The following is an 18,933-nucleotide window of genomic DNA, read 5'->3' on the forward strand; positions in this document are numbered from 1 at the left end:
TTGTTCACCAGATTAAATTTACTCCTCTCTTTTTAAATAACTTTTTAATAAAAAACTACCAAAACCTGTCCTCCAGCGCAAGTACATTCAGAACCCCCTTGGAACCATGAAAGTCTGACGCTGTGCTCAGGAAGGCTCCTACAGGGCCATCCCATGGCACCACGCCTTGTCATCACTGAAGTCTATGAGGACACCTGCCAGAGCAGGGCCAGCTCCCCGACCGCTGTGGCAGAGCTGGAACCTGAATCTGCTTGACATCAGGCAGGGTAGAGACACTGTGGCCACTCAACAGTGATTCAGTCGATTACTGATTTTGAACTTGGATCAACGTTAACAGTTAATTCACATTCAAGGTGAGTACCAACAACAAGTCTGTCTAACCGCATCCTGAAACCACAGAGGCATCCACAGTATGAGGTGGGTCTGGTCTACTTAAGAGACATACTCACTTTCTGTTCATGGTCAGATACTTGTGAGGACGTATGAGCTGTTTTTGTTGTAATGTGAGACTGAAAGAGCTGAAAAAGAAAACACAGATGTTACTTAAAAGAAAAAAAACCTATATCTAAGTAATATATTAATAGTTACATTAAAAAGGAATTCTAGTATTGTCATTATCACTAGGCTTTGACTTGTGATCTACACAAGGTTTTCTTGCTGGAAGGATGTCTGCAGAGGTCAGTACCATGTGATAGTCAACACATGATACACATTATTGCACTAACACCTTCACTCACAAAAATGTAAGTTATCATCACAGAACCCCTGCTATAGCCATCCCCAGGCCGATGGGGCCCAAGCAGCTGTGGGGTTCTCAGAGTAATGCTGCCTCAAGAGCACTCCATCCTGGCATGCAGCACAGGACATGGAGAAAACGTGTCCTTTTTAAAAAGGAACAATAACATGGATGTAGTATGAAAAAGCGCAAGCAGTGGCGAATGAGAACAGAGAGCAGACTAAGTTCCCTCCTCCCTTGACTCCTGCAAGCTGGCAGTTCTCTCCCTTGGGGGTAGAGGCAGCCTGGAGTGTGAATGCACAGTGTCTGTGGCTCATGACTGGCGATCTGCAGTGGTTGTCCTTGCCACCTAATCTATGGTGGGGACCGCGTCAGCAGAGCATGAGCTACCTCCCTCCCTTCCTCCCTCCCTCCCCCCAGGATAGTGCCCCTTCTGTAAACTGCACAACATGCAGATGCACCATCTTTAACTACAACAGCTGCACTGCAGTGAACAGCAGCTTGTCTACACATGGGACTAAGGGGAACCTGATGCTGTGGCAAGGGAGGGCACCTTGAACCCCAACACATGGGGTGGCCAGGACTGCATTCTACAGAACACTAATGACCCCTTCCCGTGGTACTTTCTGGGTAACGTGAGCTCTTGAAGGTGGGCCCTGGGACCTCACCAGGCACCTTGAGCAGCCAGCTGAGCGCACTGTGCTGGGAGTGGCTCTGGCCAGTGGGAATGCGCTGTGTATTAAGAGACAGCCAGGTCTCGGGGTGAACACAGGAACTGTTGTATGTATAAGAGAAAAGCACCTTGATACAAAGCCCACCAGAACTGGACTAGTGTGGCTTTAACTATACACACACTGCCCTGACTTTCCCTACCCCTGCCACCATGTGTCACGTGAGCTGGAGAGCACACCCCGAGTCTGAGCCAGCACAGAGGAGCCAGGGCACTGGGAAGACAGCCATGGTCACAGCCACACACAGAAGAGGGAAGACGACAAAGCGCTGGCCCAGGAGACACCAGCCTCAGGCAAGACGGCACTTAAGATAGAAAACATCTGTATAGAACAGTCTTTTGGACTCTGTGGGAGAGGGATGATTTGGGAGAATGGCATTAAAACATGTATATCATATAAGAAATGAATCACCAGTCCAGGTTCGATGCAGGATATAGGAACCTTGGGGCTGGTGCACTGGGATGACCCAGAGGGATGGTACGGGGAGGGAGGTGGGAGAGGGGTTCAGGATGGGGAACACGTGTACACCCATGGCAGATGCATGTTGATGTATGGCAAAACCAATACAATATTGTAAAGTAAAAAAATAAAAATAAAAAAATACATAATTTTTAGATGTTAAAAAAAAAAAAACATCTCTGAGCCCTGAAAGTGAGGTGGAGTATCCTATCTGGATAAAGTGAACCATCAGTAGAAGAGTTTGCTGGAAACAAAGGGCTCATCATCTCTTGTTGTGACGTTATGAAGAGGCCAGAAGTGGAGCAGGGAGCTGCAGGATGAGGCCCGGAGTGTCCACCTGGGGTGGAACCTGCTGTCAGGACACCAGGCACCATGGAGGGAGACTGAGCACAGCAGAGCCTCTGTGTCTGCCAGCATTAGATGGGAGTGGGTGCTGCATGTCTAACTTAATTTTATCAACTACAGGACTCTAATGAAGATTAGTCTTTAAAAAACTGCAGTAAGTAGTCTTGGGTTTTTAGTATAATGGATAGCATACTGAAATTTTTGTGAAATGCTGCTTAGGAAGCAGTATCATTGATACATAAAATTTGCTTAGAAAAAATAAGGTTTTGTACTTCTTTATTATTAAACTTTAAACTTTGACTAATAAAACCAAGGTTACATTTCTGTCATTTATATGAATTCATATCAAGTATTCACTTTTGTTCGTTCATTTCCTGTGTTTCTGAACACCTGCCAGAAAGCCTACTTAAAATCTCTGTGGATAAATGGTTTGATGAGGAAGTACAAATGAGTCACATAAAACTATTATAAATAGTTGTTCTTAATATTTCCACTGGTATACCTGGCTAGTCAGATTTCCAAAACAGATTTTAGAATGAAAACAGTTTTTAATAAATTAACAAAGACATTATTGAAGATAAAATAACAAGGGGACAAGAATTGACCCAGTGCACCTCTAGTGGTAAATCCTAAATTAAAAACTTGGAAGTGGGATTCCAATCTGCTCTACCACTGACTTACCTTCTTACCGTCTACTTTCTTACAAGCCCTGTGCTGGGAACGGGGTATCAGGAGGAAGACATGGCCCTTGATCTTAAGAGCTAATCTCGCAGAAACACAGGCAAATGATTGACAGTCCGCTCTCATTTCAAGGCAAAAGGGAGACCAACAGTCCCTATCTACACCTGATGACAGTTGGTAGTTTTTGTGTTAAATACATGCATCATAGATACACAAACACATGTATTTAAATCTATACATCCACATCCTAGAAAGGAAGAATGTATACAGTACTTTTAACTCTTAGCAAAGTCTAACACATTTTTTAAAAGTTTTAGTATATAACGAATCACACACACAAAAAAATGCCAGAACATTTGGGGTTAGATCAGATTCTCCACCTTCTTCAAAGTATCAGCTTGGGGAGTGTGGGCAACACAACAGATGTGGCATGCAATCTGTTCTGGGGTCCTCTGAACATAGGTGGTAGGGATCTTCTTCCTATGGGTCAGTTACAGGAAGGCATTTGGTGATTCAGGACAGGACCCAAGCTCTTCTGACCCTCCAGCAAACAGTCCTGTGACTGCCTGATAGCCTCTCTTTAGGCATAACAATGAGCTTTGGGTGAACAGAATTATGACTTGGGTTACAATTGCTTCATTTTACCTTCGTGTTCCCACTGTTTATCTTTGTAAAGCCAATCCAAGGAACAGAACCAAAATTTTCTAACTGTCCTCTGGTATTTCTTAAGAGTTTAGTTCAAAAAAAAAAAAAGAGCAGAGAGGCCAAAATAGTTAAACTGGGTCTATTTTATGGGTTTCAATAGGTCAGGGTTCTTTGGCTTAAGATAGTACTTTGAAAGTTTCCACAGATACATTATTTAAAATAATTTTATTAAATCTTCAGCTTAAATAAATGTTAATATGCTGATCTAAAATTTTCCTAAAAACAAATAGTAAAATTACCTTATTCAGATTATGTGGAAGATGATTCTTGAAGTACATAGTAATTACAACCAGGGAAAAAAGAGAGAATCCAACTGAATCAGTAAGACTTGACACAGGAGAAGCAGTGTGTTGGCCTCCTGTCCCCCAGAGGACAGACTTGGTCAAGGACAGCTTGGGGTAGGCCAGGTTCCATCAAAATATCACTTCAATTTTACCATCATCTCCAATACACATAAAAGAAGGTAACTACAAAGTCTGATATGCAGCCTCAAAATATCATCAAGACAGAAAAATTCTTGATAGTAATTCATAATGAAGAGATTTTAAACTCAAAAAAAACCTTTACAGTAATGTGTATTTAAGGGTTAAAATATAAATGAAATTTTATTTTGAAATTACTTTCCTCCCTTAAGTAGAAAAGGAATAGTTTGTGTATTATAGAAAAAAATACCCTTTGTAATAATTGTGTTACTGTAGTAACAGTACAGTGAACATCCTTCTGTGGCAGCCAGAAGGTATGCCCCTCAGATTGTCCCTCCAGTAAGCACCTGCAGGACCGGACCCCAGACCACTCCTTCCTAGGCAATCCTAGCCCAGGCCTGAGCAGAGTAGTGGGGCAGTGGGTCAGGACCTGGGCCATTCTGCCCTGTGAAGACTGACCTGGCAGGTACTGGGCTGGCCCAGACTCTGCCAGGTCTGCATGGCTTGTGAGCCTCTGTGGATTCTGTTTCTTCCCCTTTCTCCTCCAGGGCCTGACATCCCTTCCACACACAGCCCTCTGTCCCCTACAGAGGTTCCTCCTTGATGTCAGGTGGCAAAGTGTGGTAAATGCCAGACAGGGACACGACCCAGAGCAGTCAGGGCAGCAGTGGGGGCAGAGTTTCAGCAAGGTGCAGATCAGCTCAGCAGAGAGAGGACAGGCTTGTGCCAAGAGAACTGGACTCCTGCAGGCAAAAAACAAAAAACAACAACAAAAAAAAGCGTGCCACATCCAATTACCTCAAAACAGATCATAGGCCTAAAAACTCTAGAAGAAAAAGTATAAAGTTTTTGTGGCCTTAGGCTTAGGCAAAGATTTCTTAGATACAAGAAGCGTGATCCACAAGACAAAAAATGATAAACTGAACCTAATAAACCAAAAAAACCTCTGCTCTTCAAAGTACAGTTAAGAGAATGAAAAAACAAGACACATACTTGGCTAAAAGATTTGTAAGTCATTTATCTCATAAAGGACTTACGTAAGAAATATCTATATATTTTCAAAAACTTGGACAACTAGAAACAGAATAACTCAGTTTTTTAAAAATAGGGAAACACTGGAACAGACGCTTCACCAAGGATATAGAGATGGCAGATAAGCACACGGCAAGAGAATCAACATCATTAGTCATTGAACAAATGCAAATGAAAACACAAGGTGTCACTGCATGCCTACCAGAATGACCTAAAAAATTATCTGGCAAGGATGCAGAGCAGTTGTTAGCAGGAATGCAAACCCTGGCACAAACATTTTGGAAAACAGTTTGGCAGTTTCTGAAGTTAAAACACACAACATACTCAGCAATCCCACTCCTAGATCATCAGCCCAAGGAAAATGAAAAGTAATACTCGAATAAAAACCTGTATGTGAATGTACATATACAGTAACTTTATTAAAAACTGTTAAAAACTGGAAACAGCCTAAATGGTCTTCCAGTGGCAAATGGATGAACAGATTACACTGTGGCCCACGTGCACAATGGGCCACCACTCAGCAGTAAGGGAACGTGAGCAACGTGGTGGATGGGTCTGCTCTGCACTGAAGAAACTAGCTCAGAGGCCGCAGGAATCCACATGTATGGTGCAGGCGAAGCCACAGGGGCAGAAGGGGATGAGGAGGCAGACAACAGAGTAGCACCAGGGGATGTGGGCTGGAGGATGAGGCAGAAATTCTGTAGTTTTCATTGTGTTTGTAGTTATACAACGGTATACATTCATCAGAACTCATGAAACTTTATACTAACTGGAGCCTATTATACAGAGTGAAGTAAGCCAGAAGGAAAAACACCAATACAGTATACTAACGCATATATATGGAATGTAGAAAGATGGTAACAATAACCCTGTGTACGAGACACCAAAAGAGACACTGATGTATAGAACAGTCTTATGGACTCTGAGGGAGAGGGAGAGGGTGGGAAGATTTGGGAGAATAGCATTGAAACATGTAAAATATCATGTATGAAACGAGATGCCAGTCCAGGTTCGATGCACAATACTGGATGCTTGGGGCTAGTGCACTGGGACGACCCAGAGGGATGGTATGGGGAGGGAGGAGGGAGGAGGGTTCAGGATGGGGAACACATGTATACCTGTGGTGGATTCATTTTGATATTTGGCAAAACTAATACAATTATGTAAAGTTTAAAAATAAAATAAAATTAAAAAAAAAATACCTTTGAAAGACATCATTAAAGTAAGGGATTTCACACACACAAAAAAAGTAAATGTTACTGTGCATAATTATAGCTCAATATAAAGTTAATTCTTAAAGATATAACAGAATTTTCTAACAGTAATTAATACATGGAAAAGCAGCAGCTAACAAAAATAGATTATCTGAAGACAATGATTTAAGATGATACATGTATGATTATTTGTGAGAACCAATAAAGAAAATATACAGCAAAATAAGCAAATTCAAAATGAGATTAAAATATTTTCTCCAACTTCAAATTACAATTCATTATTGGTTTCTTTTGGCTCTCAGAGTCATGTGGAAACTGTAAGTTATAATTCTTTTCCACACAACAGAATCTGTTACTATATGACAAGCAGCCTATCTTTTCCTAAAACAGAGAGCCCCTAGAAATTGTCTCAATGACCTGTGTCACAGGAGAGAACGGTTAACATGACGACAGTATAAATGTATGGTGTAAGAAGGCTGCTGGAGTTAACTGTGCATGGCAGCAAGAAACAGAGGTCTGGAGTGCTGAGTAACTGCCAGAGCCATGCACCAGGGCCTGGGCAAAGATGTACCAGCACAGCAGAAGCAAAACAAGACACTGTTCCACAAATTTTGAGACCGTTTACCCTCACCCCCAAGAATGGAGATAACAGTCCTCAGCTCAAGGGGCCGGTAGGAGAAATGTGATAATGCAAGGCCAAAACCCACCCCAGTGGATGCAGTCAGCACCAGGAGACTTCCGTTATCCCAGTGGTGTCCCAAAAAAATATATCTCCGATACATAACGTTTGCAAAGTCTTTAGATATTCCTAGATCCCTAAGAAAGTAAAGATACATCTAAAGAAGTTGAAAATAATGGTTAGTTTCCTTTAGTTTTCAAAAAATATACATTAAATTTTACAGCTATTTTTTTCATGATTGGCAAATACAATTGAAAGGCATCTTGTGATATTCTAAGATTGAGAATACAGGCTGAGTATGAGATGATGAATCTTTTTCATGCTTAAAATATTACCTCTGTGCTCATCCATGGCTGTCTCTTCCTTTAATACTCACCTCAATGCTGTGCTTTGCCAAAAAGTCTTCATTCTTTATATTTAAAGCTAGTACAAATCACCATGTCACATATAGGTTGTTTTCTCCAAAAGTTCATTTTAATAAGCTGCTTGGATTTACAGAAACAACATTACATTTAAAGTCCTGGTAGGTTGACAAATACCTTATTTAACCCATAACATACTATTTATAATCTTAGACTAATTTTTTTCAAATCCAGCAGCAGACAAAGCACATTTATTGCCCTATTCCTAAAAAGACTACTCCAGATCATGCATTCTTAATGGGGGGTATCCCCACCATAAATGTGGTAGAAATTGGTTCTGGGGGGTACCAAAAAATTCAGTGGTTTGTGGCCTTCCAAATCTCAGTCAACCTTACCTGAAAACAACTTTTCTAGTTTCTTCTTTAGTACCAACTCCCCTCTCCTTTCTTCTCTGGTACCAACTCCCTCTCATTTCTCCTAGAGGAATTCTAGTACTGAATTCCTCTCATGAGGGAGAACTTGATTAACTGGATCAATTCATAAGACTAGGTAAATGTTATTAATTAACTGAATTTAATTTAAATTTCATTTTTGTCCTGAAAGGTCAGTAATGAAAAATGGTAGAGAACTACTGCTCAGATAAACCCTGAAACAGGCCACATCTGCATGCGGCATTTTCCATCTTCCTCTGCAGCCCTCTCCACACTGTCCCGCACTCCAGTTTCTTCACCCAGTTCAGTCCTAAATCAATTGCCCACCTGTCTTCACTCAACCAAATTCTGTGGTCCATGTGATCATTTTGGTTAGCTTTCTGTGGTTGTGGTTTTCATTCTGTCTGTCCTCTGATAGATGAGGATAAGAGGCTTGTGCAAGCTTCCTGATGGGAGGGACTGGCTGTGGGGGAAAACTGGGTCTTTTTATGGTGGGCAGGGCCATGCTCAGTGAATCTTTAGTCCAATTTTCTGCTGATGGATTTATTAAAATGCAGAGACTTTATCAACCAAGGTCCATATAGTCAAAGCTATGGTTTTTCCAGTAATCTTGAATGGATGTTAGAGTTGGACCATAAAGAAGGCTGAGCGCCAAAGAATTGAGGCTTTCAAATTTTGGTGCTGGAGAAGACTCTTGAGAGTCCCATGGACTGCAAGGAGATCAAACCAGTCAATACTAAAAGAAATCAATCCTGAATATTCATTGGAAGGACTGATGCTGAAGCTGAAACTCCAATACTTTGGCCACCTGATGAGAAGAACTGACTCATTTGAAAAGACTCTGATGCTGGGAAAGATTGAAAGCAGGAGGAGAAGGGGACAACAGAGGATGAGATGGCTGGATGGCATCACTGACTCAATGAACATGAGTTTGAGCAAGCTCCGGGAGATGGTGAAGGACAGGGAAGCCTGGCATGCTGCAGTCCGTGGATGGGGTCACAAAGAGTCACACATAACTGAGCGACTGAATAACAACTAGGCAGTCCTGGTTTATTAATAACTCAAAGTAATATTCCAGTTAAAAAGTATACACTTGACTAAGTGAAAATATCACTGTGTTCTACTTATTTTTGTCCATGAAAAAACTGGAGAACAGACCACTCACAGAACATTTATGGTATCTATCAACATGTTCTTGACCTAGCATTCCATTATTTATGAACTCTTTCTACACACATCACACTGGCTAATTAGAACAAAAGGCCTCCTTCACTGCCTCCAAAGAGAGGCAAGATGACCTTGGTCTGGCTTTTCAGAGCAGCGTGAGAGGAGACCAGAGAAGTTGTTCCACAGCTCTCCCACCTCATATCTGGTGAGCCCTGTAGTTGTGAAACAACAGAGCTGCCTAAAACTAACTTGAGGGGCTGGGGAACCCATCCCACCTGGCAGGAAACCTGCAGGGCCAGCCCATCTTCCTGGCTCTCTGCCTCACCTACATCACAAACAGCAGTTGCCTCTTCTACTTTCCCCCAGCCTTAACCCCGATTCCTCATGAGGCATATTTTATTTTTTCAACATATGGCATAATTTTAATTCCCCCTTAAGTTGTATTACTCAGGTCTGACATCCCAGAAAAAAACCTATTCCTTCTATATGATTTCTACTTCTGGTTTGTGAATTAAATGATTACCATGCAACCTCTACTAAACTGCCATATGCTTACGTTTCCATCTGTCAGCTGTCTCAGGCCTCAGAGTATTGAGGATTGTTCAAACAGAAGAAGATTCAGGATGGCCCTAAAATGGAACACGGCCAAGAGGGTGTATCTTTTTCCCTCTCCCCTAACAGAGGTTCCAGGGCCTCAACCCTCCATGTCCATGTGGCACTGCTGCCACTTTGTCCAGGTATCTTCCCTTGTGACACAAAACTGGGGTGAAATTTTGACACCTGGGTTCATCTTCCTTTGCTTCATTTCTCCCAAAGGCTGCATTTCAAAAATCCCTCATATGCTCTGTTTGAGTCTGCCTTCCTTTTTTAGTCTCACTACCTGGTTCATCTTAAAAAATTTCCCCAACAATTTATTCTATAATCTAAATTTTTCTAGTGTCATAAAAAGCAGACTGAAAGAAATCTGAAAATTCTAGAATTCCTAATATAGCCTCACTCATGGCTCTTGAGAGAATATGGTCACAATGTTTCTCAAAATAGATGTTCCAAACACATGGTCTGAAAGTATTCTGTACCTGGGAAGATACCTGGCACTGATCAAGAGAGCCCAGGACTTCTCAGAGCTTCTCTAAGCTGGTAAAACCCTATAGCCACACGTCTTCATTTGTCTCTGACAGGAAAGGTCTGCAGAAAGCCAAGGGGGAGCCTGCTGCTGCTGCTGCTAAGTCGCTTCAGTCGTGTCCGACTCTGTGTGACCCCATAGACGGCAGCCCACCAGGCTCCCCTGTCTCTGGGATTCTCCAGGCAAGAACACTGGAGTGGGTTGCCATTTCCCTCTCCAATGCATAAAAGTGAAAAATGAAGTGAAGTCGCTCAGCCGTGTCCGACTCCTAGCGACCCCATGGACTGCAGCCCACCAGGCTCCTCCGTCCATGGGATTTGCCAGCCAAGAGTACTGGAGCCTAGGTGACACCATTTAACCAAAACAATAAACAAGGAAAAAGAGGCCACTTAAAGCAATTTTGGACAACTTTAACATGTAGGCACATGTTCACTTTTACAATGACAAGTTCTAGAAGGAATCACATAATGTAATGAACGTTGGGTTCTATTGTATCTAAACTGCTTCAGCTAAATCCTCAGTGAAGAAATCGCCAGCCTTGTTTAGACAAAGTAGTTAATTTCAAATAAATGGAATTGCCAAATAAAAAAATTCAAAAACAGGAAAAATGCTCAAGCAAAATATGCTTATTTACTAAAAGTAATAAAAAATTGTAAGGATGCTAAATCATAATTGGTCTTAAAGGTATTTAAAATCATAGCTTTCAATCTCGTGGTTATGTTTGAGCCTATGAGCTTCTTATTTTCTGTGATCTTCAAAACATAAAGGGTGTTAAAATTTTAAAGCATCATCTAAATAAAACTTCCTCCCAGATATGATCAAAAGAAAGTGTAAAAATTAAAGTTCTCAGTGAAAAGCTTTGAGAATCAGGTATTTTATATTAAGAATACTTAAAATCTTCAGCAGAGAAAATTGAATTTAGTATGGTTAAAAATAAAAGGCCAGTAAGTATTCTTGAGAAGAAGAAATATATTCTGCAGTAAAATATGAAAATTTAAAACACCTTCTTCCTCCTTTCCCACACACCAAAATAAATAGGTAAATAAAACAGTTAACAGTTTGGAACAATGTCAGGAGCAAAGTCAGCCTGGGAAAAGCTCAAAGGCTTGGAAGAAGGAGGAGCCTTGTTAAAACATAAATGTAGACTAACAGCTCTGCCTGTAAGAATTTATAACTAATATGTATAACAATCAACAAGAATAAAATGACTCAAAAATGATCATGGTTATGGAGGATACAAAGAATATTACAAGCTGTGTTTCCTAAGTAAGTAAAGTCGCTCAATCGTGTCAGACTCTTTGCGACCCAGTGAACTGTAGCCCACCAGGCCCCTCCATCCCTGGGATTCTCCAGGCAAGAACACTGGAGTGGGTTGCCATTTCCTTCTGCAGGGGATCTTCCCAACCCAGGGATCGAACCCAGGTCTCCTGCATTGCAAGCAGACGCTTTAACCTCTGAGCCACCAGGGAAAGATCATTTAACTGAAGGGGTAAGGGGCAATGCAACTCACTAAAATTTAATGGAAAAAGTAACAATACAGAACATAAGTTAGGTATTGCAAGGAAGACATGACTAGTGGCAAACAAGCGGAATGACAGAATGCCATGGGTTAAAAGCTTCAGAGGAGATGGGACAGAAACTTGGTCTCATTATGACTATAGGACCTGGGCCAGTGAAGGGATGTCACTCCAGATCAGAAACACAAGATACTGAGGTAGTAATTAACTCCAGGACATAAAAGAGAATTAAAAGTCACAACTTCAAGAGAGAAAGTAAAACAAATGCGGGAAACTTCTGAGATATAAAAAATGTCATCACTGAATGATAACTGAAAAAAACAAGAATTCAGAAGTATTGCATCTGAAACAGGAAATGAAACAGGCAAGAAATGGAAAGATCTGGATATCATTTAAAAGGGCAGTCTGAAGATGCAGAAAATTATGAGTGTGTTTCTCTGGAAACAGGAAAAGATAGTGTCATTACAAGATCCACTATCACAATCAGCAGTACATAACTATACAGTCAAGCTCTCCTGAATCATAAAACGTAAGCAATTACTAATACTGCAAAATTCAGACTTCAATTGAAGAAAGTAGGGAAAACCACTAGACCATTCAGGCAAGACCTAAATCAAAACCCTTAGGATTATACAGTGGAAGTGACAAATACATTCAAGGGATTAGATCTGATAGAGTGCCTGGAGAACTATGGACGGAGCTTCATGACATTGTACAGGAGACAGGGATCAAGACCATCCCCAAGAAAAAGAAATGCAAAAAGGCAAAATGGTTGTCTGAGAAGGCCTTATAAATAGCTGAGAAAAGGAGACACTAAAGGCAAAGGAGAAAAGGAGAATGCAGAGTTCCAAAGAATAGCAAGGAGAGATAAGAAAGCCTTCTTCAGTGATCAATGCAATGAAATAGAGAAAAACAACAGAATGGGAGAGATTAGAGATCTCTTCAAGAAAATCAGAGATACCAAGGAAACATTTCATGCAAAGATGGGCACAATAAAGGACAGAAATGGTGTAGACCTAACAGAAGCAGAAGATATTAAGAAGAGGTGGCAAGAATACACAGAAGACCTATATAAAAAAGATCTTCATGACCAAGATAACCACGATGGTGTGATCACTCACGGAGAGCCAGACATCCTGAAATGTGAAGTCTGGGAAGTCAAGTGGGCCTTAAAAAGCATCACTGCAAACAAAGCTAGTGGAGGTGATGGAATTCCAGTTGAGCTATTTCAAATCCTAAAAGATGATGCTGTGAAAGTGCTGCACTCAATATGCCAGCAAATTTGGAAAACTCAGCAGTGGCCACAGGACTGGAAAAGGTCAGTTTTCATTCCAGTCCCTAAGAAAGGCAATGCCAAAGAATGTTCAAACTACCACACAGTTGCACTCATCTTACATGTTAGTAAAGTAATGCTCAAAATTCTCCAAGCCAGGCTTCAACAATACGTGAACCTTGAACTTCCAGATGTTCAAGCTGGATTTAGAAAAGGCAGAGGAACCAGAGATCAAGTTCCCAACATCTGTTAGATCATCAAAAAAGCAAGAGATTTCCAGAGAAACATCTACTTCTGCTTTACTGACTATGATGCCAAAGGCTTTGACTGTGTGGATCACAACAAACTGTGGAAAATTCAAGAGATGGGAATACCAGACCACCTGACCTGCCTCCTGAGAAATCTGTATGCAGGTCAAGAAGCAACAGAACAGCACATGGAACAATGGACTGTTTCCAGATCGGGAAAGGAATATGTCAAGGCTGTATATTGTCACCCTGCTTATTTAACTTACATGCAGAGTACATCATGCGAAATGCAGGGCTGGATGAAGCACAAGCTGGAATCAAGATTTCCGGGAGAAATGTCAATAACCTCAGATATGCAGATGACACCACCCTTACGGCAGAAAGCAAAGAACTAAAGAGGCTCTTGATGAAAGTGAAAGAGAAGAGTGAAAAAGCTGGCTTAAAACTCAACATTCAAAAAACTAAGATCATGGCATCTGGTCCCATCACTTCATGGGAAATAGATGGGGAAACAATGGAAACAGTGAGAGATTTTATTTTGGGGGGCTCCAAAATCACTGCAGATGGTGACTGCAGCCATGAAATTTAAAGACACTTGCTCCTTGGAAGAAAAGCTATGACCAACCTAGACAGCATATTAAAAAGCAGAGATATTACTTTGCCGACAAAGGTCTGTCCAGTCAAAGCTATGGTTTTTCCAGTAGTCCTGTATGGATGTAAGCGTTGAACTATAAAGAAAGCCGAGCACCGAAGCATAGATGCTTTTGAACTGTGGTATTGGAAAAGACTCTTGAGAGTCCCTTGGACTGCAAGGAGAACCAACCAGTCCATCCTAAAGGAAATCAATCCTGAATGTTCATTGGAAGGACTGATGCTGAAGCTGAGACTCCAGTACTTTGGTTACCTGATGAGAAGAACTGACTCGTTGGAAAAGACCCTGATGCTGGGAAAGACTGAAGTTGGGAGGAAAAGGGGACAACAGAGGATAAGATAGCTGGATGGCATCATTGACTTTATGGACATGAGTTTGAGCAAGGTCTGGGAGTTGGTGATGGACAGGAAAGCCTGCCGTGCTGCAGTCCATGGGGTCACAAAGAGTCGAACAGGACTGTGCGACTGAACTGACTAATAGAGGACATGCTGGAGATCATGCCAGACACAATCTGGCCAAAGCATATCTCATCATCATTAGCTGTGACCCCTTGAGTATCCACTAAACCTCCCTGAATCTTAATGCAGTTTTAAAAAGTTACTTTCCATTTACAGTTATTACAAAATATTGGCTATATTCCCTGTGTTGTACAATATATCTTTGAGTCTTAACGTTCTCATCTATTAAAAAAAAAAAAAAAAGTCTGAAAACCTGAAGAGTTTCAAGTGAGTTTTAAAACAGAACTCTTTTAAAAAATAAAGGTGGAATGAAAATGAAAATAAAACATACCAAAATCTGTGGGACACAGCTAAAGCCCTGCTGAAAGGGAAATTCATTAATACCTTATGTGTATATTAGAAAGGAGGAAAAGTCTCAAGTCAGTGATCTAAGGTCTCTCAAGAACTTAGAAAAAGAAGAGCAAACTAAACCAAAAGCAAGCAAAGGAAATAAAAAGATCAGTTTTTTGCAAATAGAAAAATAACAGAAAAAAAACGGTGAAACAGAAATAGTTCTTTGAAAAGGTCAGTGAAGTTAACAGACTTCTAGCAAGACTAAAAAAGATAGGCAGAAGATGAAAATTTTACCAGTATCAGGAATGAAACAGGGATTATCACTATAGACCCTAAAGAAAGCAAAAGGAGATTAAGAGAATATTATGAACATGTCTATACACATAAATTTGACAATCTGGAAGGAATGGATTGCAAAACCACATACCATCACAACTCACCCAGTGTGAAATAACATGAACACACAGGTAACTATTACGGAATTTAAATCTGTAAGTTTAAAACTCTCCAAAAAGTCATCTGCAGGCCCAGATGGTTTCACAGAAGAATCCTACCAAACATTTAAAAAAGAATACCAATTTTACGTAATCTCTTCCAGAAAACAGAAGAGATGGGGACACTTCCCAGTTTCTTTTCTGAAACTAATATTACTCTGACATAAAACCAAAGACAGTACAAAAAAACCTGCAGACAAATATCCCTCTTGAACTTGATAAAGAGTATCTACAAAAGAACAGCAGCAGCCTGCTGCTCTGATGATGGACTAAATTCTTTCCCGCCAACATCACAGTAAGGCAAGAATGTCTGCTGTCACCACGCTTATTCAAATATGGCAGAAGAGAAAAGGTATACAGATTGGAAAGAAAGAAAGAAAACTGTCTCTGTGTTGAGATGACATAATTTTTATGCACACAAGAATTTACTCCAAGGAATTTACTCCTAGAATAAATTAATTCAGCAAGGTCAAAGGACTCAAGAGAAACATACACATCTCAATTGTATTTCTGTGTTAAAATGATATGAGGACAATGAAAATAAAAATATGGTATCATTTGTAACTGATAAAAAATGAAAGAAATGTAAATCTAACAAAACAAATGCAGGACTTGTGTACTGAAAACTATATAAATCTGATAAAGGAAATCTGAGAAAATATAAAGAAATGAACAGAAACATCATGTTCATTAGCTGGAAGACTCAACATAGGTAGAAATAACAATTTTCTTTAAATTGAGACTTAATGTAATATCTATCAAAATCCCAGAAAAATTCTTTGTACATAGACAAGACTATTCTAAAATTTATAATGAAAGATATGGAAACTAGAATAGCCAAAAATTTTTGAAATTTAAGAATAAAGTGAGAGTAATTAGTCTACTTATTTCAAGATTTATTTATATAGTTATAGGAATCAAGACTGCATGTTAACAGAGACCCCAGAAAAAGATCCGCACAACATGCTCAACTAGTTACTGACAAAAGTGCAAAAGCAATTCCATAGAATATGATAGAATTTTCAACGAATGTTGGAGCATCCATTAGTCAAAAATGACCCTTGACCTAAGTCTTATACAAAAACTAACAAAATGGGTCATGGATTTAAATGTAAAATGAACTACAAGACTCTTAGGAAAAAAAATAAGAGAAAACCTTTGGTATTCTGAGTTAGGCAAAGGATTCTTAGACTTGACAAAAAAGTACAGTCCATAAGAGGAAAAGGTGATAAAATGGATTTTATCAAAACTAAATATGTTTGCTTTGCAAAATATTAAGAGAATGAAAAAGAGAAAAAACATTTGCAAACCACATATCAAGGATTGGTATCTAGAATACATATTTTAAAAACGTCTAAAATCAGCAGTAAAAAAAGAAAATCCAGTTAGAAAATGGGCATTAAAAAATGAAATTCAATGAAGAAAATATACAGATGGCAAACAAGCACATGAAAAGATGTTTAACATCACTAGCCATTAGAAAAATGCAAGTTAAAACCACAATATATAATTACATACCTATCAGAACGTCTTAAAAAAAAACACCAGGAACTCCAAATGCTGGTGAGATGTGGAGAAACTAATCTCACATACACTGGTGGTGGGAATGGAAAATGCAGAAACTGGGAAACAGTTTGGCAGTTTCTTAATGAAACTAGTAACTGCCATGTGAATTCCAGAGAACTGAAGACAACATTTTCCTTATGTTACGTGTTAACATACAGTTAACGTAACTGTATGTATAAACATACAGTTTATAGCAGCTTTATTTATAATAGCTCAACAATGGAAACAAGGCAGGTGTGTCCTTCAAAGTGTGTTACATCCATACCATGTAATATTACTCAATTAAAAAGGAGCAAACAAATACTTGGAACAACCTGAATGAACCTTCAGAGAATGCTACTGAAGGAAAAACATCCAATCCCAAAAGGTTATATTCTAGGTGATTTCATTATGTAACAGACTTGAAAAATTACAGAAATAACAAATTATAGTAGTTAGGGGTTAAAGAGGAGGTGGAGTGGAAATGAAGTGGGTGTGGCTACAAAAGGGCACGGGAAGGGTCCTGTGGTGGGGGCAAGTTCTGTCTCCACAGAATCAGTGTCCATGTGCTGGTAGTGGCCTTTCCTATGATTTTGTAACATTTTACTATTAAAGAAGAGTGCGGACTCATTGGAAAAGACCCTGATGCTGGGAAAGACTAGAGGCAAAAGAAGTGGGCAGCAGAGGATGAGATGGTAAGATAGCATCAAATTCAATGGACATGAATTTGAGCAAACTCCAGAAGATGGTGAAGGACAGGGAAGCCTGGCGCGCTGCAGTCCATGGAGTCACAAAGAATTGGACACGACTTAGCGACTGAACAACAACTATTAATGAAAATTGGGCAAAGTTACTGGGGAATTCTGTTTCTTTATCACAATTGCACACGAATTTAGTTAACTCAAAATAAAAAGTTTAATTAAAGGTAACATTACTGCAAAATAAGCACAGCAACAGACAAGAAATCCCATGTTTAATTCTGAAGATTAAACTTCACTCTGAAACAAAGACGTGTACACAAACACAACAAATGTAACAAGGCAGGTCAGAGAGGAAAGCCGAGATTTCTCTAAAAATGAGACAGAGAAGAAAGAGACCTGGCTGAATCAGGAGAAAGACCCTCCTCCAGGCTCTGTCAGAGAAACTGGCTGTGTGATTGTGGACCCATCTACCCTCCCAGGTTCCTACCAGCTTAATTTCTAGAGACTGCTACCAGCACGTCTCACTTTTTGGTCTCAGGTCCCAGAAGAGCTTTTGTTTACGTGGATTACGATCGCTGGTATGAATAGTATCAGAAGTTAAATTTTTCAAAAAGACAAGTGGTCCTTCCACACGGCGTAGCGTCGGGAAAACAACAGGGACACAAGAGAATGAGTGAAAAGGGCAAGCAACAGATTGGTGTGGCCGAGAACACCTCTGTGGCCCTCCCATGGCTTACTCTGAAATGAGACCAGTGTAGAGGAGGGACAGAAAACAGAACACATCAGTCGCATCCGTTCTTTTAACGGACAAGGGCTCCAAGGCAGGGAAAAAAGGCTATAATCCCAAAGATGTCAACGCTGGGTAAGGTGGGAGGCTTGTGAAGGCCTGGGAGGCCGAGTCCAGTGGGGCGCCCGCCACCAGTCCCGCGCCCGCGCGTTTGGGACCGTTACGCAAACCGCCCGCTTCACACTCCACTCTGGGGAGACGGGAAGCCGAGAGGCGCCGCCCGAGGGAGCGGGCGGGAATCGCGGGCCCAGCCGGGAGGGCGGGGGTCCCTGGCCGAGGGCGTAGGGCTGGCGGACTCACCAGGTGCCGCGCCACCTCGGAGGCCATGGTCCGGGCGACTGGGCGGGCGAGGGGCCAGCAAGGCGGCGGCTGCGGCCGACCAAGCCGCGCGTCCAGCAGCGGAGGGCGGGATGGAGCGGGGCGGGGCGGGGGCCTAGGAGGGAGGAACGGAGGGGAGGGGTCCCCCGGCCTCAGTGACGTGGGGGGCTGAGCGGGATGGCGCGGGGGGCTGAGCGGGATGGCGCGAGGGGCGGGGCGGGTCTGGTAGGGTGGGGAGGAGAACTGAGGGGAGGAGTCCTGTGGCCTCAGTGACGTGGGGCTGAGCGAGATGGCACGGGGAGCGGGAGTCCAGAAGGGAGGGGAAGGGAGATGAGAGGAGGGGTCCAGCAGCCTCCGTTGAGCTGGGGGCCCCTGGGCGGGCTGCGAGTCAGGGCTCCCAGACACCTCCTCGAATTGGGTCTGTCACAGGAGTGCCTAGATGTTTTAGAGCAGCAGTCTCGAAACTTTTTGGCACCAGGGACCCTTTCATGGAAGATATTTTCACAGATGGGGGGAGGGG

The 18,933-nt window shown here is 41.4% G+C and overlaps 1 protein-coding gene across 2 annotated transcripts in view; it reads right to left on the reverse strand.

Moving 5' to 3' along the window:
* The window catches only part of SEPTIN10 (septin 10), a 50,369-nt gene extending 31,759 nt beyond the window's left edge, over window positions 1-18,610 (reverse strand). The window contains exons 1-2 of one of the 2 annotated variants that reach the window (XM_005889041.3): window positions 18,396-18,605; window positions 450-518 (exon numbers count right to left, since the gene is read on the reverse strand). In XM_005889041.3, the coding sequence (XP_005889103.2) occupies window positions 450-518; window positions 18,396-18,422 (96 nt within the window). In that variant the 5' untranslated portion in view covers window positions 18,423-18,605. Of the gene's footprint in view, window positions 1-449; window positions 519-18,395 lie in introns of both variants that reach the window. The other variant, XM_014483344.2, reaches the window with a different exon arrangement.
* Window positions 18,611-18,933: the final 323 nt, after the last annotated feature.

The sequence above is a fragment of the Bos mutus genome, chromosome 11, assembly GCF_027580195.1.
Source record: "Bos mutus isolate GX-2022 chromosome 11, NWIPB_WYAK_1.1, whole genome shotgun sequence".
Classification (NCBI taxonomy): Eukaryota; Metazoa; Chordata; class Mammalia; order Artiodactyla; family Bovidae; genus Bos; species Bos mutus.